At 45.3% G+C, this 13,672-nt stretch overlaps 1 protein-coding gene across 1 annotated transcript; it reads right to left on the bottom strand.

Annotated features, from left to right (window-relative positions):
- Positions 1–2,075: 2,075 nt before the first annotated feature.
- On the bottom strand, positions 2,076–11,802 carry LOC109774591 (uncharacterized). Its single transcript, XM_073495575.1, has 4 exons — positions 11,724–11,802; positions 7,759–8,196; positions 6,046–6,410; positions 2,076–5,953 (listed from the first exon to the last, which is right to left on the bottom strand). Exons 1-4 carry the CDS (start codon positions 11,800–11,802, stop codon positions 5,750–5,752), a joined length of 1,086 nt encoding a protein of 361 aa, XP_073351676.1. The 3' UTR covers positions 2,076–5,749.
- Between the last annotated feature and the right edge of the window lie 1,870 nt (positions 11,803–13,672).

Below are 13,672 nucleotides of genomic sequence, written 5' to 3' on the forward strand. Positions count from 1 at the left end.
TCCTTATCTCGTAATTGCTTTTTTGCCATTCCTTACTTGAGACTTGGAAGATTTGCCCCTGTCCATGGGATAAACCGAGATTGCCCCTGCCCCCACCCCATTGACCACTCACGGGTCACGAAACAGCGGCGACTAGATCACGGGGCGCTCTGCTCCATCTCCATCGGGGGCACGTTGCTCCATGGCTGACCTCCAAATCCCTCCGCCCCGCCCTGCTGCCTCCCGATTGACAGGTATACAAGACACGGGAGAGAAGCTCACTCCCCATCTCCCTCACCCGCCCCATGCCCCAGCCACCAGCTTCTCGTCACCGGCAGTGCCGCCGACCTCATATCCCTCCAACTTGCCAACATAACCAGTACCCAATGCCCCCGTCGCGCGCACCTCCGAGCTGTGGGCTACCCGATGCCAGAGCCCGCCCTCCCTGTCCTTCGCGCGCCTCCGACAAGGGAGGCTTCCCGTGCTCCCTGCACAAGCCCGGAGGGGCACCTAGGGCCCTTGCCGTGACGAGACCAGCATGGCGTGGTGGTTAGCCACGCACTTGAGGCGGGCCGAGGTAGCAAGTTCGATCCCTGCGGGGCGACCTTCAGGCGAGCCACCGGATGGAGGCCTGGAGCGGCGCCCTAGGCCCTCCCCGTGGTGCGTCCACCCGGCATCTGGTACTCCGGCGGCGCGGCCGACGGCCTGGAGGAGAGCAGCCGGCCATCAGAGAGGGCGGCAGCGGCGACCACGAATGGGTTCATCCCCTCCTGATTTGATTTCAATCGTTGAATCGGCTGGGTGCACTGGTCAATCTAGCATAAAGGGTATTTTGGTCCACTATTTTATGCATATATTATGTCAATGATTTGCAAGTATTGTTTTTGTATGAAAAAATGGCAAAAAATCAAAATGCAAAAAAAGGGTGGCAACAGATCAATAACAATGTAAGGAGCGGAAATTCAATTCTGAGCACGTGCTCAGATGCTCCCGATATCCCAGGCATCCCTTTACCTCGAGATCGCAGCATTAGGCAGTATTTCTCTCCCGTATATCTGCGTATTTGCTGAGAAATAAAAACAGGCCCACCTCATTTATTGCTGTTTGTTGGGGAAGCACCGTCCCGGTCCATAGAAAACGCTAATGGCCCTGATGTTTTCCTAGGCCTTGCTGTACAGGCTTTCCACCTCAGCCGGCTTACTTCGTCTTCCCCACACCAAGTTTCATCTGTGGATTCCGAGGGGAGTCAAAACTTAATCCTAGCTCACGTCTAATTGCCCCTCAAGAAAAAAAAACTCAGGTGTAATTCATCTAAAAAATCAGGTCTAATCACACTGCAAAATTTGTTATGAGCACTCATTCGGGATTCAGGATGCAAGTGGAAGTCTGCGATGTGTCCGCCATCTTTGGCACCATCTGCAAGCGCTAATTGTAGGATTAACAACCTCCACGTCCGCGAGTTCATTGCCTGCTGTGCCAGGCTGCTTTGTAGGTATAGAATAATTGTTGCTATGCAACTAGCTGTCCGCTGCTATGCAACCGATGAATAGTCTTGCCACTGAATAATTTTGTTGGCAAACTTTTTTATAAACTGAACAACAAACATCTGTCAGGAAAGGCCAATATGCAGTATTGCTTAGTCTGTACTGTATTGATTTTACAAGCTAATATGGTCAACGGAGAACAAAACATTGCAAGCGCCTCCCGGTAGCACCATGATCAACTTTGCATACTAGCTGCTATACACATCAAGATTTTACTGTGAATAGTTATTCTAGGCATAGAAGCTGAACACAGTTATTCTAAACACAGATTTTACTTTGAATAATTATTCTAAACACATATTGCCAAAAGTACAGATCTTCAACACTTCACAATATTAAATACATGAAATGAGCATTGAAAATTCAGAATTTCTCATCTGAGTTCCTCTTTCTTGACGCCTCTTCATCTCTGCTTCTTGGTTCTACACACGAACTCCAGTTTTGAGGTATCGATCCTCCTAATTAATTAAGCCATCAAAGTACCGGAAGAAAAGCCATTAGCTTGATTGGAACCGGCTGGAACTTGCACATCAATTTTGTTAAGGGACAAGAGCCATGAATACATGCATTATCACAGGAATTGGAAAACCTGTTCAGAACAACGTCAAACTAATATTAACCTGAATTACTCTAGGATAAGATATTCAGCACAAGAGATGCAATGGACACAAATCGTTTTCCCTTCAACTGTTTCAGGCGCATCCCAGGTGGCAATGCGCTGCGCAAGGCCTTCCGCGATAGCTATCTTCACATGTTTGATCTTCAGACATGTCAGCAATCATTATGATAACCTAAGATAATCAACATAATTCATATCTGTGAGATTACCAACAGAGAATTGGAAGTAAAAGACTAACCGTTTGGTTATCAGTTCACAATGTGGATTTACCTTGTTGCGTATGTTTGCCGAGATCAACCTTTAAGTTCTTAAGTACAATGGCTGCTGCACCATCATCCTCATGGATCATCCCAAGAAGTAAGTGTTTTAAGAAAATATAATGTGCAGTAGCAGCAATAGCAACAAAGAATAGATAACAAAAAGAAGTCGTAATGCTTAACAATCCACTAAAGATATTCTATGACGAGGAAATACAGTTGACCATAATGTACTTCGGATCTATGAAATGTTTTATCACAGCTCATTTTCTTGATTGCGAACAGAATTGGGCCATCACTGGAATCAACCGCATTGTTATTTCGGTTCAGTTTGGCTGAGTGACAAAAATTCTGACTTAAATTTGACTGAACCAGCGTTGGATGAAATTTGTGTGCTATTTTAATTCTGCTCAAATTCACGTTCACTTAAATATTTTGCCGCAATGCCATTTTGACCGAAATATATATATATATATATATATATATTCTTATTCTTATGCCTACTAAATGATATGCAATTTTGGTGAAATTTTATGGAAATGAGAACCATATGTCTAGACAAAACAGTCCCTAAAAAATGTTTGTGCTGATAAATTGATGTGCATCAGCATTTAAATTGACTGAATCAGGAACCGTCGACAAGTTGTAAACATTAGTATTGAGACATCGGTATATATTGACTAAATTAGGAACTGTCGATGGGCATCGAGTTTTATCAGGCGGAGCACTGCCCAGCCGTAGCATGTAACGAGTGAACAACTAAATCATTTTGCTTAGGACTACAGCAAAAAAATCCATTGCTGGACACTCACCCACACAAAAAGGAATGAACAGCAAAAGCAAATTTTCACAACCATAGATGAGCGACAACAGTTGGTTTAATTGAAGCGTCTAAACAATTAAATTTATACGCACGTAGCCCCAACAAAATTTTCTCACCTACTAATGCGAATCAGTGGTGAAAATTATCAACAGTTAGTCACCTCTTCGTCTATCCTGGAGCTTTGGGATTCACCTTCCCGGTGGACCGCGTTGAGTGCATAGGCGAAGTGTTCTTCCTCATCTGGCCTGGCATCCACTTCTCTGCGGGCTACGGCCGCCGACCCCCTGGGCGCAGCCTCACGTGCAGTTCGACTCCTCCGCTACGACCTGATCCTCTCCGACTCGCGGCAGCACAGCAGGGGGAACCCGATCTGGATGCTCCAGGTTGTCGGCAAATTCGGGGGAACCTGGAATCGAAGCAACTCCGAAACTATATCAACGCAGTAAAAATCGCGACGAAACTATGCCCCAAACTCGTAAAAAAAATGGCATCGACGACAGTGAAGAGCTGGTTCCACACCTGTTGACCGGATCTAGCAGGAACTCCAATCCATTGGCCTCCATGGATTCGTCACCGGTAGAATCAGCCGCCATTTCAAATCAAACTCCCGGCGAGCCATGAGGCAGCCTCCACCAGAACCATCTACAACCTTAATTTAATTTCCGGCTACGGGCCTCAAGAGCACAACTGCGTGCTTCCCCCGGGAGCCTAGACGGCTTGGTTTGGTTTCTCATCCACTTGCCTTACTAACGACGAACTGGTCCATGGCTCAGCTCCCCAAGACGACGTTCTGCTCCTAGGCTCAGCACACCGCCGTAACGGACACAGCCCACGCAACGTACGAACTGGGCCCACAGCCACCACTGTGCACGCCCGTATAGCAGGTGTATTCCGCTTTTCGGTCGAACCAGCTCTGACACATCTGCCCCTCTTTTCCCAATCCCAACGCATCAACCAACGAACAAGATATCAGGTGCAGCTGAGCTCGAGCACCGAATTGCCGCTTCCTGTAAGGGGTGGCAAATTATCAAAGTGAAAAGTAAGTGGTGGCAAAAAATAAAAATAAAAACCCTTCTCCCCCGATTTTCTTCCGCCCCCCGACGTTCGCCGGCCGTCTCCGGCACCGCCCTCCACTGGCGCGGCTCTGCTCCGGCATCCTCCGTCGAATTCCCAGCTTTGCTATGCCCTTCCGGCCCCACCCGAGGCTCCGGCGGCAATCCTAGGTCCCTTGGGTCCCCGTCCCGGCGACGCGTCTCTGCCTCTTCGTGTGAGTCTTTTGTTCAATTCCTTCCGGTTAATACCAGATTTCATGCTTGAACCCAGATCTACTGAACTAGTACCTTCTCCCTTGGCCAGGACAAGCCAACAAGGAAGGGAGCAAACCAGGAAAGCAGATCGGCGACGGCGAGCGCAGTTGCTGGGTACGTGCCTTCTCTTTCTCCGAGTCCTACTACTTCCATCGGTATTGAATCCGACTCGGTGCAGATGTTCAGAGCATAAGTACGAGTTTCGAGGCGCCTGATTTGATTTTTCACCTCACCACATCAACAGAAAATCATCGACAACCACTATTGATTACGCCGCCGCCGCTAGTATGGGAGCGTCGCAGCCCAACAAAGAAGATGAGGGGAAGACTATGACTGTGGACAAGGAGATGAAGAAGATTTTCCGGGTGCCGCAGGACAGGCTGGATTATTACCTTTCCTTCAAAGCGAGCCCTGTTGGGCAGAGTCAGGCTCTACGGGATCCTTCGGCCGCCGCCGAGTTGGACAAAATCATTGTACAAATCCAGGCCGAGCAGGAGAAGATGAGACGAGAGTACGAGGCCAAGGGCTACGCCACATTTGAAGCAGATGTCGCCGGCGACGAGGAAGAGGAAGATGCAGCAGCAGGCGCAATAGCTCCTTGTATTATTCAGCAAGGAGAGGAGAAAGAGGAAGATACAACATCTCCTTGTATTACTCCGCAAGGAGACCAGGATCTAGCAGCTCCTTGGTTTATTCCACATAGGGGCCGAAGAAGGTTTCGCCCAGGGGTCGTCAAGCAAGCAGGAGGCGTTAAGAAAGTAATAATTTAGATTAAACTTTTCAAGCAAGCAGCTTGCTGCTTGGGAGCAGTATTCATTGCTCAACTGTATTGTAATGTTCGTACTATTTCATAAAAGGCAGCGTATCAGGTGCAAACTCAATTTCGATGCTAGTCTGAAAACTTCATTGGGTGTCGGATCATGCGTGTATACACAACTGAGATGCTCAAGAATTGTTCCCATTCAAAAAACCGACTATCACAGCACGGTTTAGTTGGTTGCTGAAAAAATGTTTGATGTCATCTGTCACAACAAAGATAGAACATAGGTTTGCCATATCAAATGTATTTCTTCCTTGAAACTTGTTCTAAACTCCACCTGCGTGTTGGCATGTTGGTGTTTCTACTACTACGTTCATTGTTATTTTTACCACAACCAACTAATATCACCAGTGGGAAAATGCAAGCACGATTTTACAGCCCTCCACAGCATCAATCACTTCTAAACACAAGAAAAGAACGGGTAAGTGCAACTGGCATCACCAACGAGAATCATGTCTATGGTATAGCAGCCCAATGTTGTGTTTAGAGAGTCTGCTCTCATCAGGCCCCATAGCACCACTGAGCCTTTCTCATCATCCTCATCACTGAGTTCAGCTTCAATTGCTTCTTTCGTTTGTGTAAATGCTTCTGTTAGCTTCTCCATCTGGAAAAGTGAAACACCGTAAGTGAAAAACAAGGATAGAAAACTATCTGAGTTCTTTGATTGTTAACATGCAGCTACCCAAGGATCCTCACCCGATGGTGAACCGTGGGCGGTGGCAGTGGTGGAAGGTCAAGAGGTAGGGGGGTGGCACTGGTCAACTGCTGTGACAAGAAAAAATCACCTCGAATGAGTAAGATGAAGCATGTGATGGATGTATAATGTGCATGCGTTTGAAAGTACAGGAAAAGCGGTGGGCAAGAGTAGAGCAGCGGACAACACATATGCTTGCAATAGTCAAAGGTTATATGATCAACATTATTGCGCATCCAGCGTGTCATATGTCCGGGCCAAAGTATCGCATGAAGAGAGAGGAGACTGCACTTGCGTCGAGGGGCGGTGGCAGCAGGACGCGACCAAGAGGCACAGTGGGTGCTACAGTGGGTGGCAGCAGGACACTCTGCAAATTGAAATGTGATCAGCAAATATACATGCTAAAACAAGTTTTGCAACATGCATACAGTAACAGAAATGGTTCAACCATTCAAGAGAGTTTTGAAGCGCATCAAAATCTTATAATCCATGCCTAAAAGTACTACGTGAATCTAAAAACACATCATTGAATTATTATCAATAACATTTTAACTATATACATAGCACTAAATCAACAACAAGCTATTCCAAATAAAAGATCCACCACATAAAATTAGCAGTTATCCACGTGATTGCTAATGTACCTAATGATAATAATTTCAAGCTTCATGATTTCCTCTCAGAATAATGCATTTTTAGTGCACAACAAAGATGTTTGCAGTCAGAAGCTCTATAAATAGTGTAAGTACAATCAACAAATACAAATTTCAAATCCAACTTCAGTTTGCATTGCATCAGAAGATTTAAAACAAATTATTGTTGGTGCTAATTGGAGTTGATTACAAGGTGTTCTACATGAAAACTCGGACGCGCATGCTCCTTGTATCACATTGACATCTGGCCCTTCATCCTAATTAATTAATGTTCTTTTTATTCGCTTGGGTATTCAGTGAAATAGGTAATAGCATGTAAGTACATACTGCAACATTTCTGTACCCCATGTGATCTGAGTCTGTGACACATAGCTCAGATTTACGACAAGCTAATTAATGTCCTGTACCTCCTCCTGGTCTAAAGGCGCAAACACATGGACCGCGCACTGAATCAAGAAGTCGCTCAAGATCCCCGTCCTGGCGAGACCACCAACAGACTACTTTGAAGCATAAGCCCATACAATAGATTATACATGCATGTAGGCCAAGTCGTCCCAGTCATCAGAAATCAATCTTCTAGGACTGAATCAATAATCATAGCTTTGAAGCATAAGCCCATACTACAGATTCTAAGACTAGCTAATCCTAAATCTGTACCTCTAATTAACTAGTATTTGGTTGTGCCCAATGTAACCCTCGAATTTAAAAGTCTGATCACCAGCACTATGTTTATCCTTATTCTCTATGCTGAATGACATTCACACGAATCAACTTTGCTGTCCATTTATAAATATTGGCCTCATATAGTGCGTAGTCACATTAATATCGGCCGACCCCAACGGCAAACATCCCTGGCACAAACTGGCACAAATACCTGCAATTGAATCTGACTCTCCTAAGATCAAGTTGATGCCTTCCTTCAACAATTAATGTCCCCTCCCCCGCACCCCCTGCTTTTGCGATCAATTATCCATCTGATCCTGCCCCCGATGAACATACAGTTCAACAAGGCACGCACGAGCTACATGATGTGCATATCTCGAGGGAGGCTGCCGAACTTACCGATGGGGGCGGTGGAGGTAGGAGGCCAGAGGAAGGGGGCGCGGTCGGCGCTGCAGAGGATGATGGAGGGAGGCGGCTGGACGGAGGGCCCGTGGTCGCGGCCGTTGGTGACGGCGGGAGAGGCCCGCGCGGAGGAGGGGCGGGGGTGGCCTCTGCTGGCGGTGGCGGCGGTAGGATCCCGGGCGGCGGAGAGGCGGGGGAGGCCGCTGCGGGTGGAGGGAGCCGCGCGAACTTCTTCCGGCGGGGGCGGTAGCCGACGGGGAAGCCGCGGGGCTTCCGAGGTTTCTCCATGGACGCGAGGCGGCCGGAGAGGCGAAATTTTGGAGTAGAAGGGCGCGAGGCCGAGGGAGACGGTGTTAACGGCGCTCTCTGCCGGGCCCGCTGTCAGCGGAAGCCTAGTTTGATGGTTTCCCCTGCAGCACCTGCTCGGCGTTATGTCTGTGAAGTCCCGTTAAAAGTTGAATCATTCCGATTTCGGCTGAGAAAAAATGGAAGGCGGTGGGATCTGAAACCCCCGGCCCGGCCCGGCCCGGCCCAGTTTTGAAAGGAATCTCTCATAGCCCACGAGCCCCAAAGCTCAAATTTAGGACCATTTAGGACAAAGTTGAATAGAGAAAGATGGTTAGAGGAACATCAGACCATCGAATACTCAAGGGGATAGCAAGGAGTGGCTTTTAATATGGAAACTTGAGGTCCCATCGAAGCTTAGGGTCTTCATATGGAGGTTAGCAAGGCATTCTGTACCGTCGGGCGAAGTCCTGCATCGGCGGAATATGGCCACTACGGGTGCATGTATGTTGTGCGGGGTTCACGACACATGGAGGCATGCTTTGTTGAATTGCCCGGTATCTTGAAGCACTTGTGCGCTGTCTACTGAAGGCATCCTTGATCAACTGAGTGTTCATCAGGAGGAAGATGCAAGGGAGTGGATCTTTGCTATGAAAGCAGCGTTGTTATTGGAGGAATTCATAAAATTTGTAGTGACATTATGGGCCATTTGGGGAGCTCGAAGGAAGGCAATTTATGAGGGTATCTTCAAGACGCCTCATGCTATACATGGCTTTGTGTTATCGTATCTGTCGGAGATACAAGTGCTTACTCTAAGAAGGCCAACCACGACGACCACAAATGCACGTCCGACAAGATGGTTGGCCCCTCCAGATCATCATGTGAAGCTCAATGTTGATGCAGCAGTAGGAGGGAGGGGCAAGTATGGTGCTGTGGGAGCCATTTGCAAAAATCAGATGGGCAGCTTTCTTGGAGCTTCGGTGTGCGTGTACACCAATATATGTGATCCAGCAACTCTTGAAGCTTTGGCTATTAGAGAAGGGCTAGCCCTAGCCGGGGATTTGAACGAGAACCGAGTGCATATTGCATCGGACTGCAAAGGGGTAGTGGAAGAGGTCTACAAAGGTAGTGGTGCCACCTATGGAGCCATCATCCAGGAGATTAAGTTACAGTTTTCTTCTTTTACTTCATGTAATTTAGTCCACGAATTTAGGAGTTCAAATGTTGAGTCTCACAATTTAGCGAAGCATGCTTTGAAAATAGGAGCTGGCCGCCATGTTTGGTTAGGCCAGCCCGATGGATTGCCTTTCGTCCCTGTAATGGCGGTGACGGTTTGAATAAAAGCTACATATATATATATATATATATATATATATATATATATATATATATATATATATATATATATATATATATATAAACGTTTTGGTTTTTCACCGGTCTTCCTTAGCTTTCCGACAAAAAAATCAAAAAAAGTGCGCGAAAAAACGCTTTTTTTTCTTTCTCGAGAGTTACGGTTTTGCTTCCAGGAGAGGCGCGGTTCTGCTTTCGCGAGAGTCACGGGCGTGCCTCTCGAAAACAAAAAAAAAACACGTTTTCTATTTTTTTCTTTCATGAGAGTCACGGTTTTGCTTCCGCGAGAGGCAGGGTTGTGCTTTAGCGAGAGTCATGGCCGTGCCTCTCGGAAACGGGAAAAAACACGTTTTCTGTTTTTTTTTCTTTCGCGAGAGTCACGGTTTTGCTTCCGCGAGAGGCATGGGTGTGCTTTCGCGAAAGTCACGGCCGTGCCTCTCGGAAACTGAAAAATAAAACGCGTTTTCTATTTTTTTCCTTTCGCGAGCGTCACGGTTTTGTTTTCGCGAGAGGCACGGGTGTGCTTTCGCGGAAGTCACGGCCGTGCCTTCATGGAAACGGGAAAAAACCCGCATTTTCTCTTCCTTTTTTCCTTTCGCAAGAGGCACGACTATGATTTCGTGAGAGGCACGGGCGTGCCTCTTTCGGAAAGGGAAAAAAAATCCGTGCCCCCACAAAATTTTTCAAAACGCAAATTTTTCGAAAATTCAAAACGCATGAACATTTTCTGAATAGGTGAAAAAAATTGAAAACTCTGGGAGATTATTTTGAAATTACAGAACATTTTCGAAACAATTACAGAATTTTTTTGGACATTACGAAACAATTTGTTCAAAACGCAATTTTTTCGAAAATGCAGAAAACATGAACATTTTTTGAATAGGTGAACAAAATTGAAAACTCTAGAACATTTTTTTGAAATTACAGAACATTTTCGAATTTATAACACAAAATTTAGAAATGAGAAAATATTTTAAATGCCTCGAACATATTTTGAGTTTGCGAACAAATTTTTTAAAACATATTTTTTCTTTAATTTGTGAACACGTTTTGAAAATGAGAACTTTTTTTTAAATTCAAGATCATTTTGTGAATAAAACGATTTTTGACATTCTGAACATTTTCTGGAAAGTTGTGAAAAATTCAAACCATAACATTCCGAACAAATTTAGAATAACTGGAAAATTTTTGAAAATCCCAAACTATATTTTAAAAGCAAACATTTTCTGAAACACAAACATACTTTCAATTTTTTGAACATTTTTTGAAAACACGAACAATTTTTTGTGAAAACAAACATATCTTCAAATTTGCGAACAATTTTGAATTCTATACGTTTTTAAAATTTGCAAAATTTTGAAGAAAGAAACAGAAAAAGGAAAGAAATGAAAAAAGAAGAAAGAAACAGGAAAGATAAAACCAAAACGAAAATAAAAAAAGAAACAGAAGAGAAAAGAAACGAAAAAGAAAAAACCTAAAAGAAAACCAGCCAAAAAAAGAACAGAAAAAACCGATTCGGGAGAAACCACCCGTCGTACTTTACGCTAACCGCTAACGGGCCGGCCCAGATCGCGTCGCTTGCGCGTGAACCCTGTGCGTTCCTTCCACAGTTTGCCGCAACGTGCGTCACATAGGATATTCCCCAATACAAGCCAGATTTATTTGTGCACGGATGGGCAACTTTTTTAATACCACCTCAGATAAGTTTTTTTTTGCAAAAACATCGTGACGGTGAACTCGACAAAATCAATAGCCGCTTTATTAGTAGGTAATAAAGATATAATAACCCAGAGATTCATCATCTCTATACATCTTTTTTTTTGAAAAGTTTCAGACTTTTATTCCAGTTTAAAGGCATGTCACAGAGAGCAATATGCAGGACTGCACATTGAGATTAGCGATACACTCTGACAGGATAAGATCCCCTGTTGTGCCTAACACCTACACAAGTGAAAATACAAGCTCCAACATTACGAATGTTGTAACCATCTTGAGCTTGCCTATGGGCACCCTTATTGCTTGACCTATTAATCTTCAATACTCTAGGATCAAGTTCCTTAGTGTGCTTGATGAAAGCATTAAGACTATCTCTGATAGTCCAGTGGCCAGGGTAATTTTTAGGGCATCGCCTCGCCGCAGCTTCCGCCAAAATTGGTTATCTGTTAAGAAATTGGGCCTATGAAGATTAACCGCCTTGGCAATTTGGGCACCCAACTCCAAAGCTCTAGCTTCAGACTGGATAATAGAAGAAGCCGTAGATGCTGCAGCAATGAAAATCGCCTCATGTTGCCCTCTCGCATGTTTGTAGACAAAGATGCCTATACCTTCATATTTGTTATAACCCTGCATAATTAGAGTTACCAGACAAACAAGTATCTTTCCAAGCAGCATCAGTAAAGGCATTTGGCCACTCCTTGAATCCGTTCATCTCAATCTGCGAAGAAAACCTCCCTGGTTCAGACTCCTCTTTTTCCTCCCTGGGATCTGTACTCTAGTTCTTGCTCTTTCAACCAGGGCCGGGCCGGCAAAATCAGGGGCCCTGTGCCAAACTGTAAAAATGGGCCTGCCACTACATGAAGAACGTTCGGCGAAGGGACACACTGCGACATAGCATCAACTCGTCATCTACAATCAAAAGCATTTCCTTAGTGCATTTTTTGACAAGACTCGAAGTTATATTTCAAACATTTTAGAAAAATCATATCAAATAATTATTTTCATGGCGTTTTCATCAAAATACCTAAAAACACTATATATTAAGGCAAGTAGAGAAAACACTTCAGAGTAGTTTTCATGCTAATGCGTTTTTTTTTTCTATTAGATGATATATTAAGGTGTTGTTCACTCCGCCTCAAATCGTCATTCCGTGTGAAAAGCCTGGCAAGAAAGCTACCAGACAGAGCTTCTTATATACCAGTAGCCGAAATTTATTCCTAGAAAGTGTCGCGGTGAGCAAAATAGGTCAGTTAGTTTATCTTTTTTTGGGGGTAGCACGAGATCGTGAGCTCGATCTCAGAAAAACGCATAATTTTTTTCAGAATAACCCAGAGATTCACCATCTCTATACATATTTCTTTTGAAAAGTTTCAAACTTTTATTCTAGTTTAAAGGCATGTCACAGAGAGCAATATGCAGGACTGCACATTGAAATTAGCAATACACTCTGACAGGATAAGATCCCCTGCTGTGCCTAACACCTACACAAGTGAAAATACAAGCTCCAATATTACGAAGGTTGTAACCATCTTGAGCTTGCCTATGGGCACCCTTGTTGCTTGACCTATTAATCCTGAATACTCTAGGATAAGCTTCCTTAGTGTGCTTGATGAAAGCATTAAGACTATCCCTGATAGTCTAGTGGCTAGGGTAATTTTCAAGGCATCGCCTCGCCGCACTTCAGCCAAAACCTGGTTATCTGTTAAGAAATTGGGCCTATGAAGATTAACCGCCTTGGCAATTTGGGCACCCAATTCCAAAGCTCTAGCTTCAGTCTGGATAATAGAAGAAACCGTAGATGCTGCAGCAATGAAAATCGCCTCATGTTGCCCTCTCGCATGTTTGTAGACAAAGACGGCTATACCTTCATGTTGTTATAACCCTGCATAATTAGAGTTACCTGACAAACAAATATCTTTCCCAGCAGCATCAGTAAAGATATTTGTGTTGGGGAACGTAGTAATTTCAAAAAAAATCCTACGCACACACAGGATCATGGTGATGCACAGCAACGAGAGGGGAGAGTGTTGTCCACGTACCCTCATAGACCGAAAGCGGAAGCGTTAGCACAACGCGGTTGATGTAGTCGTACGTCTTCACGATCCGACCGATCAAGTACCGAATGCACGTCACCTCCGAGTTCAGCACACGTTCAGCTCGATGACGTCCCTCGAACTCCGATCCAGCCGAGCTTTGAGGGAGAGTTCCGTCAGCACGATGGCGTGGTGACGATGATGATGTTCTACCGACGCAGGGCTTCGCCTAAGCACCGCTACGATATTATCAAGGTGGATTATGGTGGAGGGGGGCACCGCACATGGCTAAGAGATCAAGAGATCAATTGTTGTGTCCATGGGGTGCCCCCTGCCCCCGTATATAAAGGAGCAAGGGAGGGAGAGGCGGCCGGCCAGGAGGAGGCGCGCCAGGAGGAGTCCTACTCCCACCGGGAGTAGGAGGTGGGAGTAGGACTCCCTCCTTTCCTAGTTGGAGTAGGAGAAGGGGGAAGGAGGAGGGAGAAAGGAAGGAAAGGGGGGCGCCCCCCCCCCCCCCACTTCCT

Source organism: Aegilops tauschii, chromosome 3, assembly GCF_002575655.3.
Source record: "Aegilops tauschii subsp. strangulata cultivar AL8/78 chromosome 3, Aet v6.0, whole genome shotgun sequence".
Taxonomy (NCBI): Eukaryota; Viridiplantae; Streptophyta; class Magnoliopsida; order Poales; family Poaceae; genus Aegilops; species Aegilops tauschii.

What these genes read in the sequence shown, in the direction of transcription:
- LOC109774591 (XM_073495575.1), bottom strand. Translation starts at nt 11,802, where the DNA reads ATGCCTTTACTGATGCTGCTTGGAAAGATACTTGTTTGTCTGGTAACT. An exon ending in TACCTCCACCGCCCCCATCG is followed by an intron (nt 6,411 to 7,758) that starts GTAAGTTCGGCA and finishes TTCAATTTGCAG; the next exon opens with AGTGTCCTGCTGCCACCCAC. An exon ending in CGCCCACGGTTCACCATCGG is followed by an intron (nt 5,954 to 6,045) that starts GTGAGGATCCTT and finishes TCACTTTTCCAG; the next exon opens with ATGGAGAAGCTAACAGAAGC.